Consider the following 19916-nt stretch of genomic DNA (forward strand, 5'->3'; position numbering starts at 1 on the left):
CCTTTATTCTGTTTTTACAGTAAAACAGCAGGCGTGTTCATACAATGCTGCTGTTGAGTAATAGGGTAATGAACCACCCTGGGGCTTTTGATTGCAGTCCATACACCAGCTTAATAACTTCACTAAAGCTGACGTGTTCCTCTGAGTTTGGGAGTGTTGCCGTGAAAGTGGTTGTAGGTCGACACAAGGCGATCACTCCCTGTGTGTCGATTGACTATCAGAGTCTGCAGCTGGAGTCTGGAACGATGAGGTCAGCAGGGAATAGAAACACAAGTTTCCTCAGGTCAGAGAACAGCTTGATTTCATTTACGCACTTTAATGATAAGCCCTGGCCTCGTACTCATTCCTGTTCTTATGAATCATTCGCTGGAGGGGAGTTAGCACCCTCAGGACCGTGGGGAGCGGCTGCTCAATCAAATTTCCTTTTATAAAACAGGTTGAAATAAACTGACACAATTCAGTCCAAAGTAGGGTGAAAACTCATTATAGTGTGGGGAGGCTTACTTTTAGCCCAAGGTCTTTTCTCAGTTAGATAGTCGACTGTTTCTGAGTCTACAATAGAATTGATAGGCTACTTTCTTCCTCTGTTTTAAATCCCTTTCCCAATAAACCGAGACTCAGGGGCCATTGTAGTTATATTATTGGTGTTATGAATGGCAGCTTTAATCAGCAGTCGAGTGTTTTTACACTCGACTGCACAAGCTTAGGCTGCTTTGACGATGCAGCGCTTGTCTTTGTCACAGCCACAGGGCAGCAGACTGAGCGCCTTGACCAACTAATTATTTTTCTCTCCCAAAAAAAACCCAACATGTTTTTAATTAATATTTATGTGATACCATTATTCTGACAAACAGGCAGATCAAGTGTTGAATATTTTTTGTGCTCACATAATTCAGTTAACTCCTCTTTTGTTTGACTGGAAACAACTTTGCTGACTCCAGACTGAAGACAGCGGAGACATTTCTGAAGTGTGCTGCGTAATGTGGGTTCTTCAATGTTCTGCAGTGGTGCGCCTGGCCTGAAACATCAAAATGTTCTTTTTATTCTCACTTTAACATCAGCCAAAGCCTGAATCAGAATAAAGGGCCAAAGGGCCAGTCCTGGCTCCTGACCCTGGCATGGCTCCTGGCTGGTACAGCGCTAGCAGTCATCAGTAGGCAGTCGTCACGGTCACCGGTTTGACTTCAGTTTCAGGGTGTGAGAAGTCTTTACTTTTCATTTAAGTGCAGCCAAAGAAGCAGAAAGCCACGACCACAAATTAATCTGTTGTTCTGTCTCTCCGGACAGCCTCCAGAGGAGATCTACTCGGCCGGTGACTCCATTGTGATCAAGTTCCGCTCTGACGATACAATCAACAAAAAAGGATTTCACGTCCGCTACACCAGCACCAAATTCCAGGACACACTGCACTCGCGCAAGTGACCAGCGGGGGCCGGAAGGGGCCGTGCAGGGCAAAGGGGCAAACGGAGGGGCCCCCAGGGGAGGCGCCAGCCTGACGCTCGGAAACCTTCGGCCACCAAGATGAATCAGACACGACAGAACAGCCGCAAGACCACCAACCGCACCTCAGCTCCCAGGGGCTCTAGCTCCCCCCACAGACTGTGAGGAGTAAAGCCATTCTGCAGTACACCTTGTTTTTACCTTTTTATGGTTAGCATTGGGGCGGGAGGGTGAATGTCTGCTTAGGGCGGGCAGTAGGGGAAAATTTATTGACCCAGTCCCCTCCAGATATTTTTTTTGATTGTTTCTTCTTTTTTTTTTTTTTTTTTTTTTTTTTTCTAAAACATGCCTACTAATGAGAGGCACAAAGGAAAACAGTGGATTCTCAGGACCTGTAGGAAGGCAGGCATCAGCTGGACAGATCCCGGCTTTTGTCGGGCCAGCCCACCACATTCAGAGGGACGAGGAAGAGGAGGAGGAGTATGGGAAACATCTCCCGCACTCCTCAATAGTTTCTCTCCTCTCCTCACACTCTCATCCCTTTGGTTCAAGGATTCCTATCCGTAAGAGGATTAAAAGGACTAAACTTGAGATTTTGATATGGTATGTCAGACAATTGCATGCAATTACAAGGAAAGAAGGAAAACTGTACAGTGACACCACCAGCATCTGTAATTGGCATTGTCCTGGCAACCAGTGACAAGATTCTCATTGTTACCATTAACAAAGAAATTAAGGAAGCAGTAATCTTATTAAAGGACTAATAAATGAAAAGTGGTCCATGTCTACTGGTTGGTAATTGCTTGCCTGATGACCGGCTATTACTGTACCTCCATGTATAAAGTAATGTGTTTGATCTTTCAAAGGGAACATGTGCTTTTCTCAGCTCGAACCAGTTAGCACTTTACGGTGAATTGTTCCAAAATCATGACCTTATGAATTTTTGTGAAATGCAATGCCAGTTCACTTGTTTTTAAATGCATTTTATCTCTTCTTATTATTCTGGTTTTTTTTTAATTGCTCCATTTAGTTCCTCAGGCATACTTGAACATTGTGTGTGCCCTGTAACATGGGGTAATAAAGACATGACTTATGTTTCAGTGTTGATTTACAGTTCTGATGTAAAATAATTTCTCCTCAGAGAAAATGCCTTTTCTTGGTACAATGAAGTATTTCTCAAGAACCAAATGAGCCTGGGTATTTATTGTTATAGTGATTACATATATAATGTAAAGGTTGAAAGGTACTGTGGAAATTAGCCCTATAATTGCCTTCTAATGTATAGCCACTGGTCTTTGTTGAATATACTTTGTTGCTCACTCATTCCTTCTCTCCATTTATTTGTCATTCAACACCATGTTGTGTGAACTTGCTGCAGTCTGACACAATTGTTTGACCTTTTATTCACAATACTAATTCATATCTGCAAACCCATTTTGTGTCATAATAGTTAAACTCTGTCCTGGCAGTGTATTGACTGAGTGCAATCAATGACGACGTGAGAAGGAGTAGCAGAACTGTGGAATTAACATGGTAACCCTGGTTAGCATTTGAAACATGTTTCTGACCCCCAGCAAACACAGAAAAACAACAAAGTCAAATATAAATATCTCTTGTTCCTATTACCTGATTTGCTATTTATAGACAGAGCTTGTCATTTCAGACAACAGGAGAGAAGCATTTCCTGTTCCACTTTGCTAAATATTCCTTCCTTTGCATGTAACCTTGCTCTCCCTCAATAATTGTGTTATTAATATTCTGTTGTGCTTTTCCATACAAACAGGAGCAAAGCACTGCACAAAAACCTGCCAGAGTTTACTCTACTTCACAAAAAGCATTGCAAAATACTGCTACAGGACTACAGCCTGGGTGAGTCACTGTGGGTAAAGCATAGTTTTAAAGGACAAATTTGTCATTCAGACATTCAGATTAAAGGGATTCCTTAAAAATGCAGGTACATTGCCTTGTTACATAACGAGCTGATAGTCATGTCCATACAAGAAGTGTTCCTGTGGATCAAAGAAATGAAACTCGTAATTGGACCACCGACATTCAAACCCTCTCTACTGACGGTGGAAATTTAGCAGAAAACAGTTTTATTTTTCTGTTGCAGTGTAATACAGAAATAATACATGTCTCCAGAACAAAAGTCCACCAAGCTTTTTTTCTGATTTTACTCATATTTGTTCACATCTGTATTTGTCTGTTTCCAGGAGCAGAAACACCGCTATATGTAGACCAACTTCCTTTTCTTTAATAACAGACATAAAACATTGATGCGCTGCAATTCAGCGTGAAATCGCAGCCGTTTCCTATGAATAATTAACAGCAGCCACCCAGAGATGTGACGCTGTCGACTGCCCCAGTAATTATGTGACTGCAAGCAAACAGTGACAGGTCTCCGTCCCGCTCCGCTGCGCTGCGCCGTTACATAACAATACTTAAGAAAACAGTGCTGAGCATCTACAAAAGAAAACAGCCCGACACCTTCGGCACCTGCTTTATTTCACATTCACAAGTAACACACAAACATGTACTGCTCGCGCCGCAATTGAGTCAGTTCCTCTCTCTGACCATTACTATGTTGTGGGGTTTGACAAATGGCCCTCACCTTCACTGCGGGGCAGACCGGAGCTGCCATTGATGGGTGCTTGAGTGGCGCTCCAAATTGTGTAAGAGCAGAGTGGGTTACGGTGAGTCCCTGTGAGTGTGGTAGAGGGCGTGTGGAGGGTACACCTGAGGAGCTGATAAAGAGGTCTCTTTCAGTTGGTGTGGATAACAAAAATAGAGACTTTCAAGCAGTTTAAGGTTTCAGATATGTGAAGTCAGAAAAGAAGATGGGAACTTGTGCTAAGTACTGGCATACACAACTCCCCTTCAGTTCAGGATGTGCGAGAACGGCATATTGAGACGTTTACATCACAACTTACATTAAACAAAACTGTATAAATGTGGTTTATACAACTTTTAATTCAGCCGCAGCTGAACGTGAAAACATGTGATGCAAGTGTGGCTTAAAAAACACATTCAGTGCACAGTTAAAAAAAACAGAAAATAAAATTAAGTAAACATGATGTTTCACAAGATGGCTATGAATCATGTGACACAAATCTTCACAGACGTCAGAGCGCACTGTGAGTGTTCATAACAGCAGGTCACAGAACAGCAGCTCTTCACAACTCGATAAGCTACACTGAAGATAACTGACTCAGCCGGTGTTTCTCAAAGATGAGTCAATCATCTGGGCTAAAGGCGAAACCAAATCAAACAAATACCTCCACTGAATCATCACATCAACCCTGAAAGGTCAACCCACTGCTGTGAATCACATAGTTACACTAGTGGGTGAGGTTTCTTCCCCCGATACTTTCACTGATCAATACATGTGAAAAAAAGTTATTCTGTAACGACAATTATTGACATCTTTGTGCTGTAAACTACAAGATCATTTACTGATCTGGTGTTCCTCCCAGTCACGGAGGAAAATGCAGTTTCCCCCAGTTTGCTTGCAGAGGAGCTCCTCTGTCTGACATCAGTGAAAGTTGATGGACAGCAGTGTTTATGTGCTGATCGATTGCCAGGCCAAAGCCCCCAGCTGTCCTCCCACCCAGCACAGAGCTCCTCCCAAGGCTGCAGCTGCCATCACAGCCAGGCTGGCCTTCAGCACAGCCCCGGGGTGTCTGCTGAAGCGGGCAGGGGCCATGCAGGCCAGCGTGGCCACGGTCACAGTCAGGGTGAACAAAATGGAGACGGCTGTGTTAATGGCCACGATCTGGCCGAACTTGGCGAAAGGCACAATGACACAGAAGAAGAGAGGGACTGTGGAGATCACTGTGGTGACGGCGCTGGACACTATGGCAACGCCCACATGGTTCACTGCTTCCAGAGTCCGCCTCTGCCTCTCGGCCAGAGGCTCCTGCGGACAAAACAGAGATTAATGGGACCATTTTAAAACATGTAAATGGACCACCAACATTCAGACTTTATTCATCAGACTTAAAGGCACTTTTTTTTTTACAGCCAAAACCTTAATAATGAGCTTGTTTTGGCATGTGTGTGAACAGACAGCATGCTGTGGAAGTTTTCTAATTGATTAGAGTTGTTGCTGTGAGACAAATTTATTCTACATACCAAGGTATGACCAGGCGTAGAGGGCGTGGTCTTCCCAGCCAGCAGGTACCCCTCCACCATGTGCAGACAGTAATCCACTGAAGATCCGACGAGTATAGACAGAGAAATGGCCTCCACTGCTCCCATCTCCCATCCCAGCCAATACATGACTGCCACGACCAGACAGATCACCCCTGATGAAGGCCAAAGACTCACAATCACACACACGATCCCGTCCCAGGGCTGAATACTCAACTTGAAAAGGAATTTTTTTTTTTTTTTTTTGTCACTTCCAAGCCTAAATATGCAACTTCATCTCTTACCTAGAATTGTTATGAGCACCGGCAGCAGCAGCAGAAGATGTGCAGTAAACACAGACACAGCTGCCACACAGATGGCCAGAGACAGCAGTAGACTCCAGAGGGCACTCTCCACACCTACAAACAGAACAGAGAGAGGAGTTTTATCAGATTTGTACAAGCTGCTGCTTTTACTTCCGCTCACTCATTAATCCCTCCTCAATTTGCAGAATAAAACTTGCATTTCTTTGACATCTGCGCCACCTCTCACTTGCCTATGATTTCCATAAAGATCTGCTTCCAGTGCTCGCAGGTCTGAAAGCCCCGTTGCAGAGCAGAAGACTGTGGGAGGCTGGAGAGTTGCTCCTGTATGAAGTTCTCCCACTGAAGGAAGTCAGAGTAGGTCTGAAAGGAGGATTTCCCTTTGTATGTGGTCTTGAGAGAGGAGAGGCAGAGAATTAATGACGGCACCTGAACTCTTGAGTCGAACAGCTGTTTGACGCGAGAAGATGAAAAGCTTGAAATATGAAGGGACTTACGGACTCGAAGGCCATGGACAGCCAGCGGACCTTGCCCCCATGCAGTCCCACCGCTCCGTGGGAGAGCTGCCCCGGGAGCAGGTTGGGTTCGGGGAGAGAGTGGCACTCAGGATGGAGCAGAGGCAGAATAGACGACAGCTTATTGCCTGAATGCAACAAAAGAAAGAATTTTATCTGAACGCACTTCTTCCCTCAATATGTTTTACTTATATATTTTGCATTAATTTACCTTCTTTTTGTTCAAAAATGTACACAGTTGTTAATATTTTAATACTTTTTTGTGCCATATAAATAGGAGGATTTTAGGGCTGCAATGACTGAAAATAACAGGAAATGTACTCAATTACAATTTTCAAAAAACATTAGGACATCGAGCCCCGCCCGGGGCTTGGTTTGGTGCAGTATAATCAATGGTTTGGGGAAATAGAAAACATTTTTCACAATGCAGATGATGTCCTGAAAGAAAATCAGCTCTGTAGGCCATAGCAGTGATTTTTTTGAAGTGTGGAATGTGAAATGGCTGAGGGTTTGGAATTGTAAGTATAGCTCTGAGGGGGAACAGTCAGGTGGTGCAATGGTTAGCACTGCCGCCTCACAGCAAGAACATTTACAGTTCGAGCCCCGCCCGGGTCTCTGTAAGAACCCCAACTGGGCAGAGGTCAGTGATTCTAAATTGCCCCTAGATAATGGGTGGATGGGGAAATAGAAAATGTTGTGCTTACAGTACAAATTACAGGAAGATATTGAATATCACTGCAGACTCGCCATTTTATCAAACAGAGCCCCTTTGAAAACATGTGATATCTAGTATCCAAAGAATATCTGCATCAATTTTGGTAGCATTTGAATGAATATTTGTGGAGTTATAGGCTGCAATGAGCCAACGTTCTGTCACAGTGCAGAAGATTTACTGAAAGAAATGATAGTGGTCCGAGCAGATCGGTGGTGCAGTGGTTAGCACTGTTGCCTCACTGCAGGAAGGTTCATGGTTCTTGCCCCGCCTGGGACTTGCTTAGAACCTCAACTGCGGTGGGTGCCTTTGATTCTACATTTCCCATAGATAACGGGTGGATGGAGTTTGGGGAAACTTCTAAACTGGAGTACTTTTTGTTGCGCACACTTAAAATGCTTCTAAAAAGGAAATTCTCATATCATTTGGAGGATACAAACTTGACCCCTTTGAAAACATGTGATATATAGCATCCAAAGAATGTCTGTCAATTTTTGTAGCATTTGAATTCATATTTCTGGAGATAAATATTTGAAAAATATGAAGTGATGGACTCTAGACTCTTTGTTATATTAAGCGACGCCGACTTTATTCAATCATTGTAAAATTTTAGGGATCAACTGAGACATGACTCCAGATCATATGTGCCACATTTCCTACTAATCCATATAGTGGATAACGAGATATAAACTTTTTGTATTTGTAGCGCCCCTTAGGGTCAAAACATCTTGAGACTGGTAAACGACGTTTGGATCGAGGAGCCGAATATCTGCACCAAATTTGGTTAAATTTGGTTCAGGCAATATTGATTTATGAGCAATTTAGTCAAATTAAACGCAGGCACAAATTAAAAAAAATTATCATTAATCGATGGATTGACATAAAAATTCGTATAATAACTTTAGATCAGCAAAATAAAAAGATTACTGTGGCCAAGCTTTGGCACAATTGGCCCAAGGGGCGAGTTCATATATATAGATATATATCTATAGATATATATATTATAATTATCTCAAAAAAGCTTTAAAAATGTCAACTTTTGTGACTTTCTGTCAATTTTTTCTAAAACCTACTTTTGTGAACTCTCTCTCTATATATATATATACAGTGACTATTTGTCCTACTGTACTTTGTATTTTTTTTCATAATCGCGGTTCACCTTTCACGGTCTCGCTGCTTCACGGATTTGCATCGTGCATTGAAATCACATTACGACTATATGTAACGTAGATATATTTAATGTCCAGTTCTACAGTACTTTGGAGTATTTCAATTGTAAAATAAAGGTTACTACTTCACGGATTTCGCCTATCACGGTTTCTATTTGGAACGTAACCCCCGCGAAAAACGAGGGTTCACTGTATATAGATAGTATAAAATAAGCGGATTGTGACAGCACCAATTAGTGTCATCTTTTGGTTCCTGAGTAGTGTGAGCAATTTGCAAACCTACATGCCTAATTTGCTGCGTTTTTTTTACCATATGGGTTTTGCTGCACAATCACTTATAGCGGAGAAAAATAAGCGGAGGAATAATCAGAACAAAGGTAAGAGGGTTCCGCGCAGCTGTGCTGCTTAGACCCGTAATATTAATAAAATAATATTCATAAAATATCATTTTCATATTGCTGAATTAGTTTTGTTTCCCATCAACTCAGTGCTTCTGTGTGTCTGTTACCTGAAGGCAAACACTGAGCTCCTCCTGGCTTCACAAGTTGTCTGTTTGCACTAACAGCTTTACAGATTTTGCAAAGATACTCCATCTCCTGGAAGATATCAAAGTCTGGATCCAATATAATGCTGCCCTTTGGAGGAAATAAAAGAAACATGTCAACGCCATGAAAAGATAGTTTCAAAAGTCGGCTCTGCATTATTCCTGTTGATGGTTTATGACCCAGGTGTGACCCTCACCATATCACCGATAACATGGTTGTCCTTGTGCTCAGTCCGGTTGACTCCGAGGATCCCAAACACGACAAAAACCATGGCCCCGGTGTCGACCAGAGGACGCACCGCGGGGCGGCCACATATGCCGCCGCTGCATGGGTTAAAGCCAAACGTTTTGGACTGTTTGGCAGCAGCTGAGGGATCTTTGAAAATAGAACCAGAGAAAAGTCTTTCAACAGCGTTTATTTATACAGTGGAAAAATATCTGTGGAAAAGTCCTCCTATGGGCTCAGGGCGGGCCATTTCACGAAGCAAAATTTGAAAAGACTGTCATACCACTACATCCTCTATTTTTAAGACTCAACATGAGATTAGACAACATAAAAAAATAAAAAAGAGAGATTTCAGCAGCGTGACTCATGCAGAGGGAAAACAGTTTTCCTAACAAACCCCTTTTATGGTAATGATGCTTTCTGACAGTGAGACACTTGCTCGCTCACCGCTGGGAAGAGGGGTATAAAAGGTTCCCTGTGAAGGTCCATCAGGCCCAGAGCTGATGCCACAGCTGGGCGGGCTGACACACACTCGGCTGGGATGAGGGCTCAGGCGGCGTTGTGCAAAGTAGAGCCTCCTGGGAGGGGGGGGGAAGCAGAGCTGAAATGACAGATTCCCCTCTAGAACAATGTGACAGTCCATCTGACGTGCTCTGAATTTTTCCTTTCTGCTTTCACCTGCTGTGTGGCTGCGGAGATGCTGCTACATAAAAGGAAAACTCTGGCGTCCAACCATGATGAGGATCACATAATGCAGATGTGATCATCCAGCTGGGTTGCGGGTGGTACACACGGGAAACGCACACTGTCATTCTGGTGGTGTAATTGCCGTGGGGCTGATTAAAAGCCTATTCAGATAAAACAAGATGAGTTATAAGCCGGTAAACTGGGTAAACTGGGTGGCACAACACTATAACTAATTATTACAAAAAAATCATCAAGTTGACTTTTTCTGTTCCCAAACCTGAAATGATGAAACTTCTTCATGCTCTGAGCTGCACATTTTCCATGGTGATGGGATGCTGGTGTTCAAGGAGAAACGGTAAAGGGTTGTAGACGCTCCCAGGTTCAACTTTGATATGTACACCGTCAGCAAAGAGCCTAAAAAAACATTTTAAAATGCCTCATTTCAAAGTCAGGAAATAAACTTCAGATAAAGAGGGGGAGGGGGGGATTTATGTGGTTTACCTGTTTGGTTGTTGCCTGAGTTTGACTTTACTGAGCTCAGAGGAGCAGAGGAAGTTGTTGTGTTCGGGCTCTGCTGATGTGAAGAAAACCGAAATGCTGATGAGGACATGTGGGTGTATAATGGGTGGGGTTTTTCCATGAACACACCTGCAGGATACAACATGCATTTTAGGTACTTGCTTTGTATCTATGAGGTTTAACAGAGTGTGCTTCATTCACTGCTGCAGTCTCACCTGAGCACATGGGGCAGGAGATGCCTTGGCCACTGAGGTTGCTCCTCAGAGCCAGCAGGGTCTGGAGGTTAGTGTCTTGGCGGAAGAGAAGGGGGGCGTGAGTGGCTGGCCTCAGGAGACAGCAGCAGCCAGCAGATAAGAGCAGAACCAGGAGGAAGACACCTGGGCCGGGAGGAAGACAATGAAACACAATGGCAGAGAGGAGGGTCTGACGGAGCAGATGGAGCAGCTGAGGGACACATCAGGATAAATGACAGTCACTCCTGAGGAGTGCGTGTGAATACTTCATGAGAGGCGCTTGCTCTTCCTCTGACAGCCTGAATCCCCTCAGGAACAAAAGAGATTACAGCATTTCTTCAAAAGTTCTTATTTAAGCTTGAGCTTACTCCCATGTCTAAATAATAGTTTCGGAGCTCTCCACACAATATCTGAGAGAACAAATAACCAAATTTCACCCTGATCGTTTCCACGGGTATAAATTGATCTTAACCTTCCTATCTTTATTCTGCCTTTTTTTTTTTTCAATCTTAAATAAAGACAAAATTATGGCTCCATATTAGCCATGTCAAAATCTCACCTAGAACAGCTTTTCGGTGCTCCACAGCTGGCTCTGCCACTAAGTGCTTCAGTGCCCACTGGAGGTTTGTGCTCACCACACCCACATGCTGTTGCCCCGGAGGGGACAAAGGTGTCTCCACTGACAGGGACAGAATGGCTGCATCGCCGTCTGTGTCACAGGAGCCTGGCCAAGACAAAGGGAAGGGCCTTAGTGGTGCCTGGACAGCGACGTTTTACAGCCTGGACTCATTCCCTTATCCAATTCCAACCCCCATCATCCATTCGCTGCAAGGGAGATAATAATCTCACCTGGCTCCATCTCCACCGACAGAAGTGCCACATCATCATCCTCATCCGACAAAGGGCTGTGACTTGCTGACAGGCCCGAAAACAACTTCCAGCTTGAGAGGGAGAAGAGTTTAGGGAGAGGGAGACAGCTGAAGGGATTACATCTCGCCTGCGGCGTTGCACAGCATGCACAAATAACATTTCGCACAAAAGTAAGGAAATAATGGCTCACCGGTTCATCCAGGCATGTTCATGAGGCTCCACACACTGAGTCCAGATACACAGCGCGGCTGGCATCAGGACAGATACCCAAAGCCAGCAGCAACTGACAATGAGGGCCATGAATAGACCGAAGTCATGCACGGCTGGGATCTGAGTGTCAGTTAAACAAAGCACAGTGTAAAAGACCTTGAAACATTCAATTTGTGCTCATCGCATGAAAATGTCTGACTGCTGAGAGAGGCACTTCTTTTCATCCATAGCAGAGGATTCATTTATGCCTCCTGTACAGATCCTATTAACTGCTGGGTTTCTCTGCCATGATTACCTGAGAGAAGGTGTTAGCAGCGTACGCGGCCGCAGTTGTGAAGGAGGTGAGGAATGTTGCTCGGCCAGCAGTTTTAATTGTGTAGATCATGCGCTGTTGCGGCTGACACAAATGAGAAGCCTGTCTGAAGGTGCTGATGAACACAAATACATCATCGACCCCTGAGTGATGAAGAGCAGACAAACGAGATGTCTTAATAGAAATTAAGGAAAAGGAAATGTGTAGTTTTCCAAATACGGTACAATAATTTCACTTTCTTGCTCAGAGTTAAAAAAGGAGAATCGACAACACCCTCCGGTCTGTGCTTCAAACTAACTAAAGCCAGCACTGGATGTAGGGGAAAACAAATGCAGGGCTCTGATGGAAGCGGAGAAAAAAACCAAAAAGACACCTTCCCATGCCTCTGAAGCTCATGAATTCACAAATTATATCTTGTTTATTTAATCTGCACAAAGAAAATGTAAAACTGCTTGTCATGTGGTGGTTTATTGGGAGGATTATGTGTCTGACTATTTCTTGGCCTGGTGCAGTATCGTTCTGGAGTGCTGGAGCCTTCACAAGGCTTCAGGAAGTCTTGGAATGGTATAAAATCCCCCATAAAAATGAAAGGTGATGATAATGCATTTCCTTTTGTATGTGTTAATTAAACAAGATATAATGTAAATTAATGAGCTTAGAGGTGCTGGTAGGCAAGTTTTTTTTAAAACCTTTAGACAGTGCTGATTTTTTTTTTTTTTTTTGGAGGGGGGGATTCTTGTCTTTATGCTCAGCTAAGATAACCAGTATTTGTCTTTAGCCTCCTATCTACTGAGCAGACCTGAGTGGCGTCAGTCCTCTTAACACAGCCTCCAAAGGAAAAACAAAACAAACAAAAAAGACGTATTCCTCTGATAACTCACCGATACCGATAATAACAAAGGCTGCAACTCCATTGAGAATGCCCAGGTACCTCACACCGAAGACAACATGGTACAAGAAGAGAGCCATCAAACAGCTCAGTCCAATGCTAGCGAGACCGAAGAAAGTCAGAAAGACTGCAGGGAGACAAGAAAACAAGGAGTTCGGAAACATCCATGTGTGACAGTTCAGATGACGTGCAGAGATCTGTACACGCCAGTGCAAGTGAAATAAGGAGGAGGTCATACTGTACCAGAAAAGGAGGTGAGGACATAGACGAGCGCAGTAATGCAGGCTCCACTGATGACGGCCAGCATCATGTCGTTGTGGAAAGTGTGTCTCACCTCATCGTCAAACAGCTCTGTTCCCCCATACAGCACCTTCACCTGACTGCAACAAGGATGCAGATACAACACATCAACTGTTTCTAACAATGTGTAAGACCTGTAGATACTGTGACAGAAATGATACCGTAATGAATGGTTATTATTGTCTCATTTTGTTGCCTGAACCTGGTGGACTGCTTGGCCAGGATGTCTGCATACTGAACCACAAAGTTTTTGAAGCGAGATCTTTGCTCATCTGCTCGGTCCTGCAGGGAGTAGTAGGAGGGCAGAGGCGCTCCGAAGTGGATCTCGCTGCGTAAGAGAGAGGAGGAGAGATGCTCGGGGGACAAACTCTCGTCCACGTACCAGTAGAATTGTGGGTGGGTGATGGCCAGACTCAAAGAACCTGCAAGGCAACACACACAAAGCAAATCAGCAGTTAGGTTTGACGGTAACAGGAAGTTACTTGTGTCTGGACCGGGGTTTCCCCCCACCTTCCTCTCCGTGGGCCTACCTTGAATATCAGCCAGGTCTGGGCCCATGCCGTCATAGTATATCTTCCCTCCACGCTCACTGGGGTAGAGGTAAGACAAGAGGGAGCTGGGTGGGGAGCAGTAGGACGGCCCCAGTGGCAGATCCCTCAATACCTCCAGAGGCTTCCAGCAGAACTGATGAAACTGTGGGTGCTGCATGAGAAGACGCTCTACGTGGTGAATCGTCTGCAGACGCTCTGGGGTGAACATGTTGCGATCGCCTTGGCCTTGAGCCACAAACACCAACTCAATCCTCCACAGCGCCTGGCTCTGCAAGTAGTAATTAGGAGCAAACCTGCGCCTCCTAATGAGCGAAAACGTGGAATTCCCATCCCTGAATCTCTCCTCTTCCTCCTCTGCTCTGGGATCGGAGCTCTTGTGCTTCCCCGATTCCTCCTGACCCAGATCAGGCACTGTCCTTTTATCTGAGCTCGCTGTAGCTCCTCTCTTCTGATCATCTTGAGGAGTGGGAGACCTCACATCCTCATTATCTGTCCTGTTGAACACTCCCTGTCTGCCCAGCTTCTCTAGCAGAAGCTCCCTCAGTGCCTCAGACTCAATGTTATCTAAGTCTCTCCTACGTCTGTCCCAGGACCCGAGCTGAGTCTTCACAGCGATGGTGAGCGCGTCAAAGCGCTCAGCGGAGAAGTGACTGTGAACCTCAAAGGCACTGTAGGAGAGGTCTATGTCCAGAGGAGGGCAGTAGAACAGCATGTAGGCAAACAGGGCACATGGCAGCAGGACAGCTCCCCCTAAAACCACTCCACTGGCCCAGGGCTGTGTGTAAACCCACCCCACTGCCCTCCACAGTCCACACACCCCAGCGTCCCCGGAGGAACAGCCCTGTCCTGCTGTGTGTTCCACTCCATCCTCTTCGTCTTGCTCCCCCTCATCTTCCTCGCCTCCCCAGCTGGTCTGGAACAGCAGCGGCTCATCATCCACATCCATGCTGGTACCTGTCAGGGACACATAACACCACTCGATCATAAGTCACTAAAAGCCCTTTCTCCCCACAGGCAGGTGAACATGAGCTCAAAATAGATGTTTGAACAAGCAGCAGTTGACAGAAGGCATCAGACGAAATGAAGGACAAGGTAACTTCCAAAGTTGTAGTCAGCAAGGACACAAAGGAATTAACTCTGTCCTCAAGCAGCTGTCGATACAGGCCTTCCATTGGCAGGACATATAGAAAAAAATTGAGGGTGGGCATTTTTTACTCAAGGGCTTATAAAACAAAATGGTTGGCTGAGTTATGCTTTAAGATGCTGATCACAAGAGCTCGAGGTGAGACTAGTGGTGGCTTTCTACATATCAGCAGTCGACGTAGCTGTGTCTGCTCTGCACCAAATTAAATCATCACACTTCTCTAATTACTGACAAGAAGAGCAAGAAGGGTATCAGGCAGTTGCAGAATAAGAGAAGGTTTATCTCCTGTGATGGGCAGCCTTTGACAATAGGTGCCACTTTTTCCCACTCCCCTGCAGACACGATACTGCACACAGTTTGCATTCAAGTGGCATTGAGCCCGCTAACTGCAGCAATTTATCTATTCTCTTTAGAACAGGGCTTTAAGGTCAGCCAGGTAAGACACTGAATCTTGATTATGTGCAAAATATAGCTGCACTGCTCTGTGGGAGGAGTGAAAATCCATCACGAAAAGAAGAATTTACAAATTATACTGTTTGATCAATATTTGTAAGAATGATTAAGACTATTCCAGTTAGAAAGCAGCAAAGAGAGACAAACCCTGAAGCTAAAAAAGGCTTGTTGATTTATAAAATTTTAGTTTGTGCTTTTGAACCTCAATAAATTCTATTTCATGGTCGTGTTAAAGCAGAAAATCACCTCGTGTGGTCCTCGTGCAACAAAGTCAGACTCCAGTTCACTGATAATGGGGCAGCTCATGGATGAGCTTAATGTGCACATCATTAAAAGCCTTTGCTTTTCTGAGAGACCTTGTTTTATGTTCTCAGATGTCCACAGGACTCAGATGTGTTAATGCTGTTTTATACCAGATTTTGCCTTTTATGAAAGAGATGAAAAAGTCTGTGGAGTTGAAAATCAAGCGCACCATACCGTGTCAGAAAGAACCAGGCAAATGTTGTTGTTTTTTTTTGTTGTTGTTTTTTTACCTGGACAACACTTGCAAAAAGACACCGGTGCCCCTTTTAAAGAGGAGAGCGGGCCGGCATCAACCCACACACCGTGAATGTGAACTTTAGAGGACACATTTATTAATCATGTTAGGCAGCTTACTTTTAAAGTTTGAAAACAAAGAACAAAATATGTAATTTTAACAAAACCATCTAGCTGTCCCGGCTCCTAAATGGTAGAATGAGCTCCCCAACGCCACCAGGACAGCAGAAAGTCTATACATCTTCCGCCGCAAACTAAAAACACACCTCTTCAGACTTTACCTTGAATAGTAGCACTTAAAATGGCACTTACTTATAGCACTTTGAAGTTTGGCTATCTTGAAGAAAATTGTACTTTCTTGATTGTTGTTGTTCTGAATTTGTCCCTCATGGTTGAAATGTACTTATTGTAAGTCGCTTTGGATAAAAGCACCAGCTAAATGAAATGTAATGTAATGTAGTTACTTTAGGATTAAACTGCCATATTTTTCTAAAATAACAAGGAAAACGATGTTTCAATTCATTTTGAAGGCAGTATCGCTACTTATCTGCAACCACGGTGGGCTATTCTTCCAAAATCAAGTTTTCTGCTGCAATGCCGTAAGGCGACACATTTTTCCTCTTCAGCTGTGACAGAAATGGCAGATTATGTGATGAAATGTGAGATGTAATTCTGTATTCACAGCAAATGAGACTCAACCCAGCTGCTAATTTTGGTAATTAGATTTTCTAAATCCTGTTTCATTTAATCTCTGCCTCTCTAGCTTGTTTTGATGAGGGTGTTCTCATCAACAGAAGATGTGGGGAAATATGATGAGAGAGGTGGAAAGCAAAGAGGGGAGGAGAGAAAAGTCTAGGGAAGGATTGAGGATACACACATCACAGCCATCACCCATCATACAAACGACCAGCACCTCAAAAAATCTGCGAAAAGAAACGGTGCTTTTCTGCTTTTTAATATTCATGGAAAAACCTCAATGAGAAGACCATGGGTCCATGTCCACAGCTCTATTTCTGCTCCTGTTTCAACATCAAAACAGCCCGATTTGTCGTGCAGATGTCAAAGACTGACAATTCAAGGAATTCATTAGAGACTGATGGCCAGATTTAGTGCTTATAAAACATTAAGGCAGGCATTATGCGCCTGTGTTCCCTGCAACAGTGTGCAGGTACATTGGAGGAGAGATAACTAAAGTGATGCACGGCCTTAGGGACACTTCCTTTCCTCTCTTCTGACGCTTCTTCACATCCAAGAACATTGCACCTCATGTACAATAATGATGAGCGGAGTACAGCTGCAAAGCCCCCGAGCGTTGCAGAGTCTGGTATAACTAATGTGTTTACAAGCTGCCAGAATTGTTCAACACTGCTATTTTTCTGCAAAGATTAAGAGAACACAGTGCAGGTGTGGATTAAAAATAGAGCAATTTGGCATCCTGCTTTCTGAGTTTATTGTAATAAAAACGGTCTCCCATATGGCTCAGTATATTAAAGCTTTATCCTTCTTAATAGCGAGGCAGCGTTTTTTTGGTCCATAATGCAGATTTAGACTTAAAAATTTGACAGATAAATCGCACCAAGAAAACTGAAATGAACCTCTGTTGCTGGTTTTGAGGTGTGAAATTTTTTATTAATGGCTGGAAAAATGAACGTGCTCTTGTTTTATGTGTGGTGTGTCTAGCCTGCCCATCACGTCAGAACGATTTGGGAACGCTCCCTTCAGTTTTTCTGTGGTCGAGCTGCACCTGCCTGATTGTTGGGAGGTCGGCAGCTTTTTGTGATGTTGTGCAGCGCACAGCTCGCTGTGTCGTGTTCAGCGAGTTGCAAGCAAGGATGCTGTAAACTGTAAACCTTACTTCACATTTTTCCTGCATGTTTTCCTCGCATAAGAACAGAGAATCTGAGTGCCGGTGTTATCGCTCTCTTTTTTTTTTTAACCTTTAGATTGAGGTGAGCAGGTGAGGTGGGCGCTCCAAACAATCCCAGCATGCTGTGAGTCTGAGCACTTCGTGTTTCTCTCAACCTCTCTTTCCCCTCTGTTTGCTCTCCATCCCTCACTCGCTTGCCCTTTTCCTCCCTTCAGTCTTTCTGCCTTTTCTCCATACGTCTCCATCCTGTCCACAAAGGTGAGAGATTTGTAACCTTCATCACTGACAGCAGCTAAAAATAACCCCCCCCCTCCACCCTCTTCAGTTTATCTCCTCTCCATCTCATCCAATATGGATATCACATGCTGCCTCCTGCCCCATACACATTCAGCCTGATGTAAACTCAGCCACCATACCACCTCATTTATAGGGGCATTGATTTCACCACTGGTGCTCTATGAATATATTCCTTATGCATGAGTGCTCAGCAGTATGTTTATGGCGGACGTGCTTTCAATTCTTCATGCACTGTGAATCTACGGTTCAAGTAAAACTCCAGTGATCCGTTTGCACCGAACAAAGGTGTTCATTTTTTTTTTTTTTACTGTCGATGAATTCTTGCTCGCACTGATGGAAGCGCAGAGCTCTGTGCACAGTGTGTGAAGCATCCTGGGAATGTAACATGCAATTCCTCTCACTCCCCTGAATAAAATGGAACAAATAAGCCTTGTACAACACTGTTCTTATTTCTTCTTCTGGCAGTGTAAAAAACACATAATATTACTAATTAACCCAGAACTTTTATTGATTTACCAAACCATTTTTGGACTTTGTCATGTTCCACAAAACTGCATAATTAACTGCCTTCAACAATCAAAATTTCCTGTTCACGTTTCATCAATGAATCAGCCAAAAACAAAAGCAGCATATCTGCAACATGTCTGCAACACAGAGGAAAGACTTACCTGAGGCTGAAGACTTGAGAATTACAGGTGGAGCGTTCAGGCCTACTTGGTCCACTTGTAATGAGCTGAACTTGTGCTCTGCAATTTCATCTGCTCTACGCACTGATGTGGAAAAAACGAAACAATCAATTACTGCTTTATTGTCATAGTTAGTAACTCATCAAGAGAGAGAGAGAGAGAGAGAGAGAGAGAGAGAGAGAGAGAGAGAGAGAGACACTACGGGAACCCTCACAAGAGATGACACACAAAAATCCTCTTTACTCTACAGGAATCCTCTAATCTCAGCAGTTCATAATATGTTGTTTTCCTCTCCTTTTATGCTCCCCAGTCCTTTCTCTCCCTCCACGGTGCTCCCTCCCCTCTGTTCTTACCCGGTTGTCGAGGCGACAGAGTCAGTGAGAGACATTTCTTCCCAGAAGCTCTCTCTCTCTCTCCCATGGCTTTGTTCAGCCTGCTCTGCTGACTGGCTCAATAGTATATGAGACACAAGGAGGGAAACGCAGCTTGAAAAAACCCTGCGCCGCCGCTGCTGATGTGCTGGCGAGGCTGGAGGGATTTTACACCCGAGTAAAAATGTCCCTTGGAATTATTCAGTCTTCATTCAGCTGATTATGGGTGACCAAATGGATGCAGTTGTCACGATGCTGCAGCTGAGCCCCCTCCCACCGTGTCCGAGTTGGTATGGTCTAGTCTAGTCTCAGTTGGTGGGGAGGTGGGGTGTGTTATAAGACGGTGATCAGAATAACTGGCTACAGTGGGAGACAAAGTGCAGGCAATTTAAAATAATCACCTAAAATAAGAGTTTATTAGCCTGTGGTTCATTTTCATATTTGAGCACTGGGCTCTGCACAGGATGAAATGAGGCAGTTCAGGCTGGTTCTCTGCTGTAAATGTAAATTGACTGTGTATACAGCACCACTAATACTTACTGGGGGGTTGTATATTCAGCTGATTTGACTTGTCATGTTTGCTTTGCTGTGCCAATAATGCATTCTCCTAGACTGTAGCGCACTCACTCCCCCTCATCTAACATTAATGACCAGCACTCTGCTCTTACTGCTACGTTCAACTCATCCATCACCTCGCTTCCCAGCCACTGCTCAGGTTTAACTCGGATTGCCTGGACATCAAAAGGTAATAATCCATCCACTAAATAGGAACGGATCACTCTGAGGTGAAATTTTATTTCTTTCTACAGCACTTGGTGCATTGTGCAGTCAAACACAACGATAACGGAACGAAACTGGTGGTCATCTCCCTGCAAGTGTGTGTGTGTGTGTGTGTGTGTGTGTGCTGGCACCCTTCAGGACACTTTGTCTTC

At 44.2% G+C, this 19916-nt stretch overlaps 2 protein-coding genes across 4 annotated transcripts in view; one reads left to right on the plus strand and one right to left on the minus strand.

The window, feature by feature from the left end:
- bmp1a (bone morphogenetic protein 1a) overlaps positions 1-2874 on the plus strand; it is a 29105-nt gene extending 26231 nt beyond the window's left edge. Inside the window, exon 20 of the mRNA XM_069699824.1 lies at positions 1288-2874. Coding sequence (XP_069555925.1) covers positions 1288-1422 — 135 coding nt within the window. The 3' untranslated portion in view covers positions 1423-2874. The remainder of the gene's footprint in view (positions 1-1287) is intronic.
- Positions 2875-3515: 641 nt separating this feature from the next.
- On the minus strand, positions 3516-19790 carry disp3 (dispatched RND transporter family member 3). 3 transcript variants are annotated; one of them, XM_069699817.1, is made up of 22 exons: positions 18967-19790; positions 18596-18697; positions 13609-14583; positions 13281-13500; positions 13022-13158; positions 12771-12905; positions 11872-12032; positions 11557-11696; positions 11346-11473; positions 11056-11220; positions 10479-10640; positions 10246-10392; positions 10022-10158; positions 9736-9905; positions 9505-9635; positions 9029-9207; positions 8796-8922; positions 6389-6534; positions 6125-6284; positions 5874-5987; positions 5572-5744; positions 3516-5356 (listed from the first exon to the last, which is right to left on the minus strand). In XM_069699817.1, exons 1-22 carry the CDS (start codon positions 19031-19033, stop codon positions 5000-5002), a joined length of 4233 nt encoding a protein of 1410 aa, XP_069555918.1. In that variant the 5' UTR covers positions 19034-19790; the 3' UTR covers positions 3516-4999. The 3 variants fall into 3 exon arrangements, with proteins under 3 accessions (XP_069555918.1, XP_069555919.1, XP_069555920.1); XM_069699818.1 differs by having other exon boundaries at positions 11346-11437; positions 18967-19789; XM_069699819.1 differs by lacking the exon at positions 18967-19790 and adding an exon at positions 18842-18947.
- Positions 19791-19916: the final 126 nt, after the last annotated feature.

The sequence above is a fragment of the Brachyistius frenatus genome, unplaced genomic scaffold, assembly GCF_029030835.1.
Source record: "Brachyistius frenatus isolate BFR_SWC_R1_liver_20210118 unplaced genomic scaffold, ASM2903083v1 Contig_31, whole genome shotgun sequence".
NCBI classification, from domain to species: Eukaryota; Metazoa; Chordata; class Actinopteri; family Embiotocidae; genus Brachyistius; species Brachyistius frenatus.

Coding starts and splice junctions, on each gene's coding strand:
- disp3 (XM_069699817.1), bottom strand. CDS start 19,033: ATGGGAGAGAGAGAGAGAGCTTCTGGGAAGAAATGTCTCTCACTGACT. Junction 10,393..10,478: donor CTCCTGCCCCATGTGCTCAG/GTGAGACTGCAG, acceptor TGTATCCTGCAG/GTGTGTTCATGGAAAAACCC. Junction 9,208..9,504: donor TTATACCCCTCTTCCCAGCG/GTGAGCGAGCAA, acceptor CTATTTTCAAAG/ATCCCTCAGCTGCTGCCAAA.